Source organism: Lotus japonicus, chromosome 6 (assembly GCF_012489685.1).
Source record: "Lotus japonicus ecotype B-129 chromosome 6, LjGifu_v1.2".
Taxonomy (NCBI): Eukaryota; Viridiplantae; Streptophyta; class Magnoliopsida; order Fabales; family Fabaceae; genus Lotus; species Lotus japonicus.
In genome coordinates, this window is record NC_080046.1 from 12,996,325 (window position 1) to 13,011,200 (window position 14,876).

The 14,876-nt window shown below is 35.7% G+C and overlaps 2 protein-coding genes and 1 non-coding gene across 3 annotated transcripts; 1 reads left to right on the forward strand and 2 right to left on the reverse strand.

The window, feature by feature from the left end:
* Positions 1–4,992: 4,992 nt before the first annotated feature.
* LOC130726780 (uncharacterized) lies at positions 4,993–5,731 on the reverse strand. Its single transcript, XM_057578084.1, has one exon. The coding sequence runs from the start codon at positions 5,629–5,631 to the stop codon at positions 5,110–5,112; it is 522 nt and encodes a 173-aa protein (XP_057434067.1). The 5' UTR covers positions 5,632–5,731; the 3' UTR covers positions 4,993–5,109.
* Positions 5,732–7,491: 1,760 nt separating this feature from the next.
* On the forward strand, positions 7,492–7,563 carry TRNAP-AGG (transfer RNA proline (anticodon AGG)). Its single transcript has one exon. It is a non-coding gene; the product is annotated as a tRNA-Pro (tRNA).
* Positions 7,564–7,849: 286 nt separating this feature from the next.
* LOC130726058 (rop guanine nucleotide exchange factor 5) lies at positions 7,850–12,780 on the reverse strand. Its single transcript, XM_057577277.1, has 7 exons — positions 12,123–12,780; positions 11,813–11,929; positions 11,488–11,642; positions 11,178–11,252; positions 10,772–11,062; positions 9,810–10,166; positions 7,850–8,509 (listed from the first exon to the last, which is right to left on the reverse strand). The coding sequence occupies exons 1-7, from the start codon at positions 12,409–12,411 to the stop codon at positions 8,024–8,026; spliced, it is 1,770 nt and encodes a 589-aa protein (XP_057433260.1). The 5' UTR covers positions 12,412–12,780; the 3' UTR covers positions 7,850–8,023.
* Positions 12,781–14,876: the final 2,096 nt, after the last annotated feature.

A 14,876-nucleotide genomic window follows, 5' to 3' on the forward strand; every position in this document is an offset into this window, starting at 1 on the left:
GTACAGTCCACTTCCTAGTACTCTAACGAAGAAGAGAATTAAAGTTCCTAGAACCTAAAAATCTGAAGATGGCTGGAGCTGGAAGACTTCTATCCCTCTTAACAATTGTCTTCATCATTCTAATATTAGGTGATTTCAATTTGATGAAGTTCATTTTTCCAATTTTTTTCTAAAACAATTCAAAGTGGACCAATGTTTAAAACTCTTTCTTCTTCATACTAATGATAAAATGGAAAATTAAAAGAAATGTATATGAAGCCAGAATGTATAATTATAACTTTTGGGGAACTAATTTAATTGCAGTGTGCAGGTCTTGAGAAAACGATGGGTGAGACAATTGGAAGGGATACTATTGCAGGGTTGGGTAACAAAGATGCAAAACCTCCATGTTGCGCTCTCAACTATATAGGAAGTTGTGTGCCAGAAACTGGTGACGAATACAATTGCATAAACTTTTGCAAACATAATTCCTGTAAGCGTTCTACTTATGACGGCTTTTGCATATATCTGGGTAAACCAAAGCCGTATCGTTCTTTTTGGGGTTATTTATGTTATTGTCCATGTTAAATAATTGGTACAAGACTACAAGGGTTTCACCAGTATAGCAATAATGCTTTATTTAAATAATAAAGTTACTTTGAAAAGAAAAAAAATTGAAACCAGTTACTTTGCAAATTGATATCATTTTCATTGTGATTTTTTAATTAATGCGGTAACCTATATTTTTAAATTAAATAAAACCAAAAATCATTTTGGTAAAAAATTTTAATTTTTTCTAAACAAACTTATAAATTGTATTAAAATAAATAATTTGACTATTAAAAAGATTTAAAGTTATAATCGTGTTACTTTCAAAGAAAAAAAGTTATAACCGAGTTAAAAAGAACACGACACCAAAAATGATACCATACGAAAGCCTAAGAAAGTAAATCAAAAAACCATAATCTATCGCTAATAAACCACCGAAAAAATCTTCATCTTCATCTCATACATCATTTTTCTCATTTACTAAAATCATATAATTGGATTCATTCTCACCAAACAAAAGTTTCAAGAAAATACTTATAATTAAATATTCTTATGCTTGATTCAAATTATACGGAAAATGTGCATAATTAATTCAAATAAATACTATTATAATTTATATCTTAGTTTTTACCTTATATAATAAATCTAATTAAGTCCTACTTTTTAAAATAAACTAATCAAGTAACTAATCGTTAATTTTTTTGAATTCGGCCATGTAGCCTGAATAGTTTAATCACTAAGACTTTATTTTCCTATTCTTTGTCCTCATTTCCTTATTTGTTATTTGTTATAGAGAAACGAGAAATGGGGCAGAGAGAAAAGGAAATTCACCTTGATCAAGTGACCAAGCTACATGAAATAATTTAAAGCGTTCAATGGTGATACATCGTACTCGATGACAAATAGAAGACATGAATACATATCTCAATGTTAGAACTGTTTAGCTCGAGAAATAACTAAAAAGAAAATAAGAGATGTAAATATGTAATTAAATCATTATCAACCTAAATTTGAAGTTGATGTTATCATAATGAAAATAATTCAAAAATATTATAACAATTCGAAGACATTTTTAACCAACGATAATAACAATTATAATATAATATTAATATTTTATTTGTGTTATTACAAATATTATTTTATTCCAGCACATGTTCCAACATTTCCATCCTTTGTGTGGTCCTTGCAACAAGGGTAATGGAAGCATAGAACGCTACAAAGCACATTTGGTAGCAAAAGACTATACTTAAATGAAAGGAGTGAATTATTTGACACAATTTCTCCCATTGCAAAGATGACCAATGTTTGAATGGTACTTGCTTTAGCCTCTAAATTCCATGGGATGCTTACATGGTCATTCCTCCTATAGTTATTTTCATGATGGTCCAATGAAGGTATGCAAACTTTTCAAGTTTTTATATGGACTTAAGCAAGCAAGTTGTAAGTGGTATGAAAGATTATCCTCTCTATTACTCAACTATAGTCAACACCAAAGGCATTCCAATGACTCCCTCCTTACTAATTCTACTTTGAATGCTTTTACCACTTAACTTGTGTATGTAGATAATATCATTCTTGTTGGCAATTCGTTTTCTGAAACGCGATTTGTCAAGACCACACTTCACCAGCATTTTAGAATCAAAGACTTTGGCAAGCTTAAGTACTTTTTGGGTCTTGAGGTAGCTCATGTCAACACTGAAATCTCTTTATGTCAGAGGCAATATTACCTAGATTTATTAATTGTAGCTAGACTTACTGGTTGCGAGCAAGCTTCCACACCATTGGATGATAATAAGACACGACTTTTCCTGGACGATGGTCCTTCTTATTCATATGTTGCTAGATATAGGCGTCTGATAGCTAGGGAGGTTATTTTATCTTAACAATACTCGATCATACATTAGTTTCTACACACGTCAACTCAGTCAATTGTTGGACAAATCAACTATTACTCATTTTCAAGTTACTCATCATATTCTGCAGTATCTCAAGGGAGCACCTGAAATGTGGCTTGTTCTTTCCTAGATTTTATGTTATCCAATTGATGGGTGTTGGTGATGCGGATTGAGGAGGTTGCTCAAATTTTAGATGCTCTATTACTGGTTATTGTATCTTTTGGGTTCTTCTTAATTTGCGGGAAATCCAAGAAACTTCCCACAGTAGTCAAATCCTCTATTAAAGCACAATATTGGGTGTTGGTTGTTATCAACGGTGTCAAACTCGTGAGTTGACTCGTAGAATCGTCTAAGTCTACGAGTCCAAGTAAGGAAAACGCATCAATTCGCTTATAAACTTGTTTTCTTATGTGACTCGGCTTAGACTCGGTCAGAATCACGAGTCTGGACCGATTTTCTGAGTCTAGAAAAAGAAGAAGAAAGAAAAAGTCTAGATCGATTTTTCAGCCCCTTTTTCACATTCCTTTGAGCTGTCTAAGAAGAAGAAGAGGAAATGAGAAGAAATCGTTTCCGGAAGAAGAAACAATAACATGAACTGTGAACCAGCAGGAATAAGATGAATAGAGAGTGGTAGAATTTTTATTTTGTCAAAGAGAGTGGTAGAATTTTGAAAGAAGTGAGAGAGTAAGAGAGGTGTTTTGCGGTGCCTCTATTGCTCAACAAGTAGGAATTTAAGAACTAGTGATTCTTCTAACAAAAAAAAACTAGTGATTCTTAGTTGGGCCGTAATGTTTTTTTTTTTTTTGTCTTGACCAAGGTATCCCCACAGCCGACAGCCGTGAGATTAATCTCTTGCCTCACGGTCAGCGCACTAAGCGGTAGGGGGCTGGCCAAGGAGTTTTTTCTATCCACAAGAGTGGGGATTCGAACCCCCAACCACTTGCTTAAGGATAATTATATCTTCACACCTCACTTTTGAGGTGTGGAGAGGTGGAAGAAGAGAGAGATAGGAAGAAATGAGAGAGAAAGTAAAGATGTGATATGTGATTTGATTGATAAAGAAGAGATAAATAAAAAGAAGTGGAGAGGTGTGTATATATCATAACTCCTTGCTTAAAGGATGAAGTGCTGAACCACTACACCAACTCACTTGGTTAGTTGCGTCATAGTGTACCTACTTAATACACCTTTATTTTTTGGGGGACAAAGAAATTAACATTTCAATTCAAAGAACCTTTACATTTTTTAACCAAAAAATTAAACTTTACGGGCCACGTAATTACGTAAGCTTCATAGGCTAATGTCAAACAAACATAATATAAAGATTGAACCAATTAACGGTTTTTAAAATAAAAATATTCATATCATACTAACAATAAAATGAAATAATTTTGATCCTTAAAAAATGAAACCATATTGACTTTAAAAATTGAAAATTATAAGTATTATTTTATGTCTTTTGATCCTTAAAAAATGAAACCATATTGACTTTAAAAATTGAAAATTATAAGTATTATTTTATGTCTTTTTGATGGTCTTGGTAGATTTTCTTTATACACCATGGCATGTTTTCTTAAGTATTTTTTTTAACTCAAACGAGCCCGAGTTGAGTCTATCTATCCAAAATGATTCTGTATAGATTTTGGAATCTGATAATTCTCACAGCTACTACATGTGAGCTGCAGTTGTAGCGGCTTACTTATGTCGTAAGAGATCTTCATGTTACTTGTTTGCAAGCAAGTCGTACTCTATTGCTATAATCAAAATGTTCTTCATGTAGCGGCTAATCCGTTATTGTTTCTTAAGCGCACTAAGCACTTAGATATCGATTGTTATGTTGTTCGGAAGATAAGTCAAGCATGTCTTATCTTATCCGTCTTTTATCTTTACCCACTCATTCCCAAATAGCTGAAACGCTCACCAAATCACTTCTTCCATCTCCTTTACAGCATTTGGTCTCCAAGCTTGGCATGGTGAACATTTTTCACCCTCCAGCTTGAGGGAAGCTGTTAACATGTATCAGTTCTCATTAGTTAGAAGTTAGTTGCACTAATAATGAGTTGGCTAGTTAGTTAGAAGTATAAGCTGGGTTAGTTCCATGTTGTTGTAACTTCTCTGTTTTCTCTTAGTTTGTTCAATCTCTACCAGTATATAAGAAACCATTCCGTATCTTTTCATTTCAACTGTGAATAACATACAATTCATTCATTCTTCATATTCCTTCCTTTTTAGTTTGAATAAGTCAAACCAAAGCAAGCCAAGCTTGTGAGCTAGGTACATGTAATAAGTGAAAACAACTGCATTGTCTCCCCTAAGTACTAAAACCAACATTCCAAACATTTGTTCTTTCACATGAAAAACCCCAAAATGTTGGTTTTCAGTTTGGTGGTCCGTTTGGGACACTGAATCACACATTCTCAAGCCCCAAACGTAAAATAGATTATGGACCCCAATTGGGGTAGAAGCACTTTCAAACTGAAAACCAAACCGATAGACAGCAAATTGTTGGAATGTTGGTTAAGTTTCAATCCAATCCATCCCAAGTTTCTCTCAATTAGACAATCTCCAATTCTAACAACACAGTAATAATTCATAGTAATTGGATTGAAGATACATTAGTTTGTCATTCACATACATCATCAAAACAGTGCAATCACAGTTTTACACACACTCACAAAAGAAAACCCTAGCGGGTAAAAGCGTAAAACACTACAGAAACATAAATAAGAAGCGCAATCGGAACGAAGATGAAGAGCGGAACGATGGCGGCGAAAGCGTGGGAGCTGCCGCAGGCGAGAGTACCAAGCTTGATCTGAACAACATTGACAAGAGCGAGCATGAGGAAGAGGCAACCGGAGACAGATCCGGCGCCGGAGACGACCATGACGAGGCGGAGGCAGGAGCGGTTGACATGTGCGACGGCGGGGGTGTAGGCGGAGGTGCGGGTGAGGCGGATGGCTTGCTTGAGTGCGAGTGCGATGAGGCTGGAGAAGAGGAAGGAGCTGAAGGAGTAGACATGGAAGGCGACGAGATTCTCGGCGATGGCGGCGGTGGGGGCGCAGGCGGGGTCGGAGTTGAGGTTGTTCTCCGGGTCGTGAGGGTTCCAGGTTAGGCCGATGAAGACGGCGAGGGTGAAGAGGGAGTTCACGTTCACGATCGCGTCTAGCGCCGTGATGTGCACGCTCGTGATGGAAGAAGAAATTGCCATTTTCGCCAATGCAGATAGATACCAGATAGAGATAGATCTTCACTCTTTTATTCAATTTTAGTAAAGTTAGCTGCTAAGGAATTGTTTGGTTGGAGGAGAACGGAGGGGAGGGAAGGGAAGGGGAGGGGAGGAATTTTTAAAATCTGATTTTGTTTGGTTCAAATTTTAGGAGGGGAGGGAAATGGAGGGGAGCAAAATCCCTCCAACCTCAACTTTTTGATCCCTCCAAAAGTGGGGGAATTAGGAGGGGAAATAAATTTCGGACAAAAATAGCCCTGCAAAAATCTAAAATTCCAACTTTTTATTCTAGGGTTTCCCTTCTTTATTTCACGTTATTTCCTTCTTCTTCGTACCAACCGCTGCTGCCCCTCTCTCCACCGTCGGCGCTGCCCCCCTCTCCGCCGCCGCCGCCTCCTTCTCAACGGCGCCGGCCCTGCATCCCCGCAACCCAAGTATGTGTTAGCAGCATGATTCTCTCACAACCCTTCTACATGTACTAATTTGTGGAAAGAATAGAGAAGAAATCGGTCATGTTGTACACGGTTTGAAGAATTTTGATGTGTTACTGTTTGTTAGTTCATCTGAATTAAGTTTTGTTCAAATTAGAAATTAACAGTGAAAAAAGTTGAGATTTTGGGTGCAATTCCATCTGGAATTCTCTTCTCCCTCCCTCCACTGTATCTGATTCAACCAGCATTTAACAATAGAAAAATGGCATCCAATAAGGGTTGTCCGCATGCAAACAGGCTCCAAATTAAGTACTTGGGTTAAAACTTAAAACACCTTCAAATGTATTTGGAAACAGATATCGAAGCTACCATGATTGATCTACAAGTTTTCATGCCAAATAGATTTGGGTTGTCAATTTTTCTTTTGCACAGTAATTGGAATCACGTAATTCAGAATAATTAAGCTTGATTTTGGTTTGTGAGGTTATGGTGAAGGCATAAATTATGCTGAATAATTGTTGATGAAAAAGGATGTTATATTGTGTTGTTAAATTCAAGTAAATATATAAAAGGAGATAAAAGTAATTTTAATTATAAAATTTCTTGCCTCCCCTCATGAACCAAATAAAAATAAGTTATTTTCCCTTCCCTCCCCTCCTATGAACCAAACGTAATAAGTATTAAAATCCCTCCCCTCCCTTCCCCTTCCCCTTCCCTCCCCTCCCCTCCATTAAAATCTCTCCCCTCCCCTCCCCTCCCCTCCTTTGAACCAAACAGTATGTAAATGAAAGTATATTTCAATTCTGGGAGGTGGTTTTCTAAAATAAAATAAAACTTCAATTAAATTGTTGTTGTAATTTCAACTTTCAAGCGGTAGACCATTATAGACGGTAAAACTCTATTCCCCTAGTATTTAATGTAGCTGTATTTAATATTTATAGGAACTCGACACTACTAAAACGTGCATAAATTGAATAATCATGTGTCAGTTGATTTACGCGCTTAGTGTATACCCTATCATACTACTTATAATTTTGTAGAAATTACGCTCTCCTCTCCCATGAAGTTTATTATAAAAAAGTGACACGTTCTTCGAATGAGCTGTTATCGAATGTAATACCTCTGTAATTATGAAAAATGTAATCACTACCTTCATATATCATCTGAAATAATAGATAGGTTGTAAGTATTATGATGATAAATCTTATAAGAAATTGATGCAATAAAGATCAATTCCAATAGAGATTAGTGTAACATTTTCAATAAAGAAAGAGTAAGTCAGAGGAAAGATTTGTGTAACAACAATAAACCTCAAGAGATTTGGGTGCAATTTATCTCTAAATTTTTCCATATTCAATTGGATATATATTTTATATATATTAGATAAATCCACAAATATCTCATCAAAAAAGGGCATTTGGTCTAGTGGTATGATTCTCGCTTAGGGTGCGAGAGGTCCCGAGTTCAATTCTCGGAATGCCCCTATTTCTGTTTTTATGATCCATTCTTCAGTTTCACAATATAAATGACTTCTAATGCAGGTGCCAATGCCATTAAAGTCACTTTTTTGTTTGTGAGATCCAATTTATTTCTATTTGGCTTATGATGTAGTAATGCTTTCCATACATGGCTCCAAAAGAAGAAATGGTTTCAAATTTCAATTAATTAACCCAGTTCAAATGTCAACATGATTTCCAGCATATTTGAATTCAAAAATACTACTATGAATAGTTGAATACCAACTGCTACAGATTCCAGCAAGAGACTAGTAACTAGTAAGTAGTAACTATGAATTTGAAATTTTGAATTTAAATTCTCAATAACGAAACAAATATTCCCTCATGAATGATACAAATACTCCTAAAAAGAAAAAACAATGTCATAAATGTTTACAAGAATTTGTACTCCACTAAATCTAAGGCCCCTGGTAAACTCTTTGTGCTTCATTTTGTTCTGTTTTTGGGGCATGATAATTCCTTGAGACGTTGTTCTGTTTTTTTACTACTTGGGCTTGAACCATTCACCCCAATTGAATTGCTACCAATCTTTGATTTTGTTGTCTCTCCTCCAAGATAATTTGACAATACTCTTCTCACCCCAAAGCCGCGACGATGAGGTTTAATAATGTTGTTGTTGTTGTTGAGGAAAGGAGTTCTCTCCCCTCTTGCAGGACTAATCAGCGGCGCGGGTGAAAAGCGAGGTGTGCCAACTGCTGATTTGCGTGGAGTGTCCGAGACAGACACTGAGAATGATGGACATGAAACCTTCTTCTGAGAAGCCATGTTAACTGTACTAGGAACTAATGCAAATTTGTCTGAATGTTTGGTCAGGTCATCCACATAGAGCAAATCATCAATGCGGGCTATGATGTTAAAAGCCATGCTCTCCAAAACTCTTGAGTAGCTCTCCAAAATGGATTTTCCAACATCCTGAAATGTTTGAGTAAAATATGTCAATATGAAGCAAGGCAATTAGAGCTGTCAATATGGGTTCCAACCCGCGAGCCAGCTCGACGGGTTGGCTAAATGAACCGGGTTGGGTTGGTTAAATTCCAGCTCGAAAAGAACTTGGGTTAGTGCAACCCGGCTCGTTTAACCCGCGGGTTAAACGGGCCAACCCGCGGATCAAGCGAGCCAACCCGTCGGGTTAGAGTTATTTTTTATTAAAAAAATTATTTTATTTGTCTTTAATTTAAGGTTAGTTTTATGGATTACTTTTAGATAGAAAAATGGAAATTTTCATTTCTTTAAATTTGAGACAATTTTTTGTGTTTTATTTATTGTTATTCTATTATTTATCTTATTTTAAATGTGACAGTAAAATAATTGTGTTTTTAAATCTTGTCAACTAAATTATTTTACTATATTTTGTACCCAAAAATTTACTTTACTATATTTCAAATGTGACATAAAAATTAATGGGTTGATAAACCTCTTTCTTATGAGTTGTTACCAATTTCTTTAAGTATTTTTGTGAAATTATTTTTTTAAAACATTTTCTAATCCAATTTATCTATTTTTTATATTTTTTTTCACCCAACCCGCGAGCCAGCCCGCCAACCCGCGAGCTCGTAGCGAGCCGGGTTGGGTTCATATTTTCCTGGCTCGTTAAGGCCCCCGGGTTGACACAACCCAACCCGTTTTCAACCCAACCCATACGGGCTGACCCATATGGGCCGGGCTGGCCCGTATTGACAGCTCTAAAGGCAATGATAGAAATGTCATCATTGAAGTAGGGTCAAAATATATCAATAGTATATTTTATATTTGCACGTTAAGAAATTTGAATTGTCAAACATGGGTCAGCTCATATATTTTATCAAGATTACAAGGCAGAGATAAGCTTAAAATTTGAATCACCTGATCTTTGGACAAACTGCTAAGATATTTTTACTCGGTAAATTTAGGAATTCCCTGACTGCAGGAAATCCAAATTCTACTTTTTTGTATCATGTGGTGAACTAATCATCCAAAAAGTTTGAACTATTGGGTGAAATTGTTTACTCGGTACCATGTCATGAATCAATCACCCATAAATCTTTAAGCTATTGGGTGAAAATACATGAATCGTTTCTGGTACCATGTGATGAACCAATTATTCAAAAATATTGAACTATTGGATGAAAGACACAGAAACAGTTGTATATATTTTAACAAAAAAAATTGCAATTAGGGAAGTGACTAGTGAATGAATGATCATGCAAGAATAAAATGGATTAATGCATGGAACCTTGTTGCACTGGATTTTGCTGGTATCAAGGGTAGTTTGAGATAAGCCTGGGAACCGCTGCTTCAAGGAAAGGAGAATGTTTTCAGCTCTATCTGCTAGCAGTTCTCTCTTATCTCCATCAACCATGAAGTCCTTGACAATCTCCCAGGATGACCTTGTGCTTGTACGGTTGGGACTAGGAGAGGACCTGGAGTGAGCTCTTCTACGCCATACATAAATTGCTGCTTCCACACGGTTCGCGATCTCTAGCGCAACATGTTCAGATGAGATGTCCAAGCAATCGAGCAGGCACTCTGGGGAGAACTGATCTGATGTGATGTAACGGTAAATAAAATCCCCCAAGCAAGTTCTTCCGTTCTGTAAGCCAGGTCATGTTCACGACAGTGTCACAAACTAACAGAAAATTAACTTCAGGACATTTCATTACTGGTAGCAGAAATACATGCTGAAGAATGTTTTCTTGCAGAGTCTGTAGATCATTGAGCTATGTCATGTAATAATGCAATCAATTCCATATAAAGTATAGTCAGTTACCATTTCCATACAATGTTCAAACATCAAAACACTCTTTGTGTAAAGTGAAAACCCAAACTAACATTGGCAGTGTCTAAATTGTAGGTAAGTGTAAGTATCTGCATAAGAAAGGTGTGTGCTTGTAAGATTGTGTGTCAAGTCATAATGTACTTAATCATAGATTCTTGTTTGACCATTTAAGGCTATGTTTGGATTTCCTATGGCATCAGTGCAAACAGAATTCACTTCGAGCCAAAAAGTGAGTGGAGGTCTTCTTATGAATTGAGATGAAGTCCACTCACGTTGCACTCAATTGGTATCCAGACACATACCAGTTGAGAGCAATGTGAACGGACTTTCATCTCAATCCATAAGAAGGGATCTGCTCACTTTTTATCTAGAATTGAGTGCAATGTGACATGCAGAAAAAAGTGCGGTAGAATTATGACCTTAGGGAGGACTTCCAAATAGGACTCTGGAACTTCCATCTCAGCCAAAGCAGTGCTGTTGATAGCCATGGCTGCTTTTAGTATTTGGTTTGCACATTCTCTGGAGTGATTCAGCTTCTTTCTTGAGTCCTCGCTGAGACCCGCAGGGGGGACACGGGGTACTGGAAGCCACCACTTCTCTTCTTGCCTCTGAATTGTTTTGCGAAAAGAGGCCGAACCATCTGCATCTTGGGCTACAATGCCTTGATCAACATACCAAAACTCTGTAGCAGTGAAGCTATCTAAAATTTCCTGTGATAAACAAAAGAAAGCATACATTAAAATTGAATAATGTGACAACCATTGAATGATGCCTCTGCTAAAACTACTAATGTTCCATGATAGAACAAGATTCAGTAACACTCACCAGAAGCATGTTGTCAAGTTTGCGAAGAGCTGGGAGATTGATAAAAATATCTTTCCTAGGCCTGCAAGTCATTACCTGCAGAAAACATCACATTATAACATGTTTTGATCAACTTTTCCCTCTCAGAATTAATTATTAACTGACATTCAAAAGCTACTTAGAGAAGCTTCAACTTATAATTGATTTTGATTATATAATCAATCATAGAAATTTCCAAATATGCTCTTAAAAACATCACAATTCCCCTTGATGAATAAAAATCAGAGTTTCAGCTTTTGGGCTTAGAAGTTAGAACTCAAGCCAATTTTACCTCAAGCTTGCTTCCATCAGGAAATGTTTGCCAAGAAGGTATTAATTCAACAATGTGATCACTAACACTAACAAGCCATTCCATCTCTCTCCGCCACATTTCTTTCTTCTCAGAAGGTAGAGGTTCTAGTCTCCATAATTGCCCAAATGCAGTGGCTACATGTTGCATAAAAAAAGTCCAAATTGAATAAACCATTAAACAACTTCAATTTTAACCAAAACAGAAATTTGAGAAGCATTGGCCAACATAAACAAACAAATTAAACAGTTTTTGAACCACAACATGAGCCTATCTCTCTGTGTGCAAAGAGAGAAAGAGAGCCTACCACACAGATTAGTAATGGCATTTGAAATGGCCAAAGCAGTGCAAACCCCTTTTCCAGAACCTGACATATCTTCCCCAAGCAACAATTTTGCAAACCTTTCCTTCATCATGTCAACATCTGCTTCAATTAAAAACAAATCTAATCATTAGCACTAATTACACAACAAATAATTGGACATTAATGACTTAACAAGGCATGATTAACTACAACCAAACAAAGTACTATCACAAATCACAATCATAAATTAATATATGGAGAGAAAAAAAATAAGCAAATTGAAAATGGAAATGATAATAAGTAATAAACTAACCTGAAATTTGTAAACCTATACTGGTAAATTTTGAGTCTTCCAAGTGGGACTCATGTTGATTTTCTTTGTCATCAGAATTTAAGCGCTTGGAAACTGAAGCCTTGAGAATAGGCCAGCCAAGTGGAGCAGGTGAGGAAGACCCTTTCACTTTTACTTCTTCAGAAGAAGCTGAAGAACTGGATCCACTGAAACTGGTCCCTCTAGAATCTGCACTGGAATCCGTGACACAGGACTGAACCCCATCTCTTTTCTTTTGAGAAACATCACTCTTGTTTGATAAAGTTTCCATTTTGGAGAAAGTTTTTGATCCTAAATCCCAAAAGGAAAAATGGGTAGTCACCACTCACTGAATCAAGGTTCTGATTTCTAAGAACAACATAGCTGCAGACACAAAACTGAGACAACTAAGGTGGGTTTCATTCACTGTTTTAAGGATGTTGTATATGAAGGGACCGCTAAGGTTGTTGCTTTCATGGTGAAGAAGACGTGTGGGTTGGGTTGTGATAGTGAGATACTAGTACTCACTCACTGAGTGTGCAGAAGAGAACAGACACAAAGTCACACACTTTCTTAGACACAAATTTGATTTGATTTGAAGTTTGAAGGTCTAAAGAGAGAAATGCCAATTGCTACCTGCCACAAAACCAATGCCAACGTCTCTCTGCCTTTCGCTTTCAGAGTACCTAGTACGTTCAAATTATCAATAAAAAAAATTTAAACCTGGTAGATGGAGCTAAAAGAGGCTGAGCTATTGAAATTACTTGTTTGTCCTTTTGTTTCATTCCTATGATCCTATCTTCCATGATTTATAGGATGGATGAATGATAGCAAAACTCTCTTTAACTGTATTTAGTTTTTAGTTTGAAAGTTCATTTGAGGTATTGAAATTTAATTGCATTAGAATTCGATATCACACATTCTAATGCTCCAAACGTGACAGAGGTTATGGACCTCGGTCGGGTGAAATAACTTTCAAACTGAAAATTAAACAAACACTTTGTCTTTAACACTATGTTTTTAACACTTTCTCTTTAATTAGTTAAAATTTATGTAGATCTAACCAAATTTGGAGTGAGTCTCTAATGGATTTTCTACATGAATTTGACTAATTAAAAAGAGAGTTAGAAAAAAGAGTTTCAAAAAGAGTGTTGGTGTGTTTGGATAGATGTCTAACGCCACAATGTTAAAAGTTGCACTTTTAGCTTTACAAAAAAGTGATTATGAGAGTTTTGAGATATCTTTTAATTTCATGTTTTACTATATTTTGAGGTGTTTTTTGAACGAAAAAACCCATTTACCAAGACAAAACGCGAAAGTATCATCTTTCTTCCATTGGTGTTTAATGTGGGTGAACTTTCATACACATATATAATTTATGTGATTTTCAGCTGTAAAATTAAGTTAATTAAGAAAGATACTTTACTTAAAATAGTGATTAGTAATCACAATTTTCTCTCTCTTCATATAGTTAGTGTCTGTGTTTAAGTAAATAATTTTTTAAGTTTTTTATATATTTAAAAAAGTTATTAAAAGAAATTTAGAGAACATATAGGAAAATTCAAACTATTCCAAAAATAAGTTTAAATAAACATCTACATATAATTGCTTACATCATAAGATAAGTTTGATCAAACTTTTACAAATGCACTCTTATAATCATGTTCGAGTTATGGATAAATATTTAAGACTCGAATCTGATATATTTCGTAATTTGGTTAACACTTGATTTAAAATTTAAATGCTCAATAGTTTTTTTTTTGTAAAAGAATGCTCGATAGTTCACACTAAATCATATAGTTGATCTTCTATTAAATATCATTTTATACTTTAATTAATTCCTTGCAATTTTTTGTAAATGTACTTTACTAAAATGGTCATCCTTCTTTTATGCAAAGAAATCGAAAGATCACGATTTCAGAAGATTTTGGACCCACTACTAAGGAAAGAGTTAATGTAGTACTAATCCTAATGGAATGTCATGATTTGAGAAGATTTTGCAAGACTAACGAGGTGGGAGTAATGATATATACACACCTCATTTTTTCTTCCATCTCATTCCCACACATTTTTCTTTTTATCTCTCTCTACATTTGTAGTCACATCACAAATCATATCACTCATTTCTCTCTCATTTCTACCTTATTTCATTAGGTGGAGGTGGAGGTGGAATTGATTTGTATACTAAACATTATTGAACGAGGTGGCAATGTGAGGCAATTCTCCTGGCTAGTTCCACCTTACATAGTTACTTTAGACTATTTGAGTTGGCTCGTTTTAGCTTTTTTGTTTTGTTCCAAAAAAGCTAAAACTACAATAGTTTTGGAACGTATCGGTTTTGACGGGTGCGGATTGCGGGTTGAACGACTTGGTTAATTTGAGTAACACAATCGGAAATCCAGTAAAAAAAAGTCACAAAATATCAAAGGAGAAATAGAGAAAACTTTCTTCGATAATCAATTCCATTCCAATGATATACATAAATGTTTAAAAAAAAGTAAAGGAAGTGAGAGTGAGAATGCTTCATTTTCATCTTCATCATCATCTTCTTCTTGCATGCCTCACTGGTGAAATTTTAAAGAGGTTGCAAAAGAAATAAACCTTTGCATACTAGAAATTAAAGAAACCGCCTTTTAAAGAGAAATCAACTTGCAAAGAGTTTCGGAGCGCAAGGTGAAGCAAATGGAGAGGAAGATCAGTGTTTCAGGTATGGTGGGTGCGGGGGCGCAAGGTGAAGCATATGGAGAGGGAGATTAG

Bases quoted from the DNA above. Each gene is read 5' to 3' on its own strand.
- LOC130726780 (XM_057578084.1), bottom strand. From the start codon at position 5,631: ATGGCAATTTCTTCTTCCATCACGAGCGTGCACATCACGGCGCTAGAC.
- LOC130726058 (XM_057577277.1), bottom strand. From the start codon at position 12,411: ATGGAAACTTTATCAAACAAGAGTGATGTTTCTCAAAAGAAAAGAGAT. The intron at 11,643-11,812 runs GTAGGCTCTCTT...TGCAACATGTAG, and splicing joins TGCCATTACTAATCTGTGTG to CCACTGCATTTGGGCAATTA. The intron at 11,063-11,177 runs GTGAGTGTTACT...TGTTTATCACAG, and splicing joins AACTTGACAACATGCTTCTG to GAAATTTTAGATAGCTTCAC.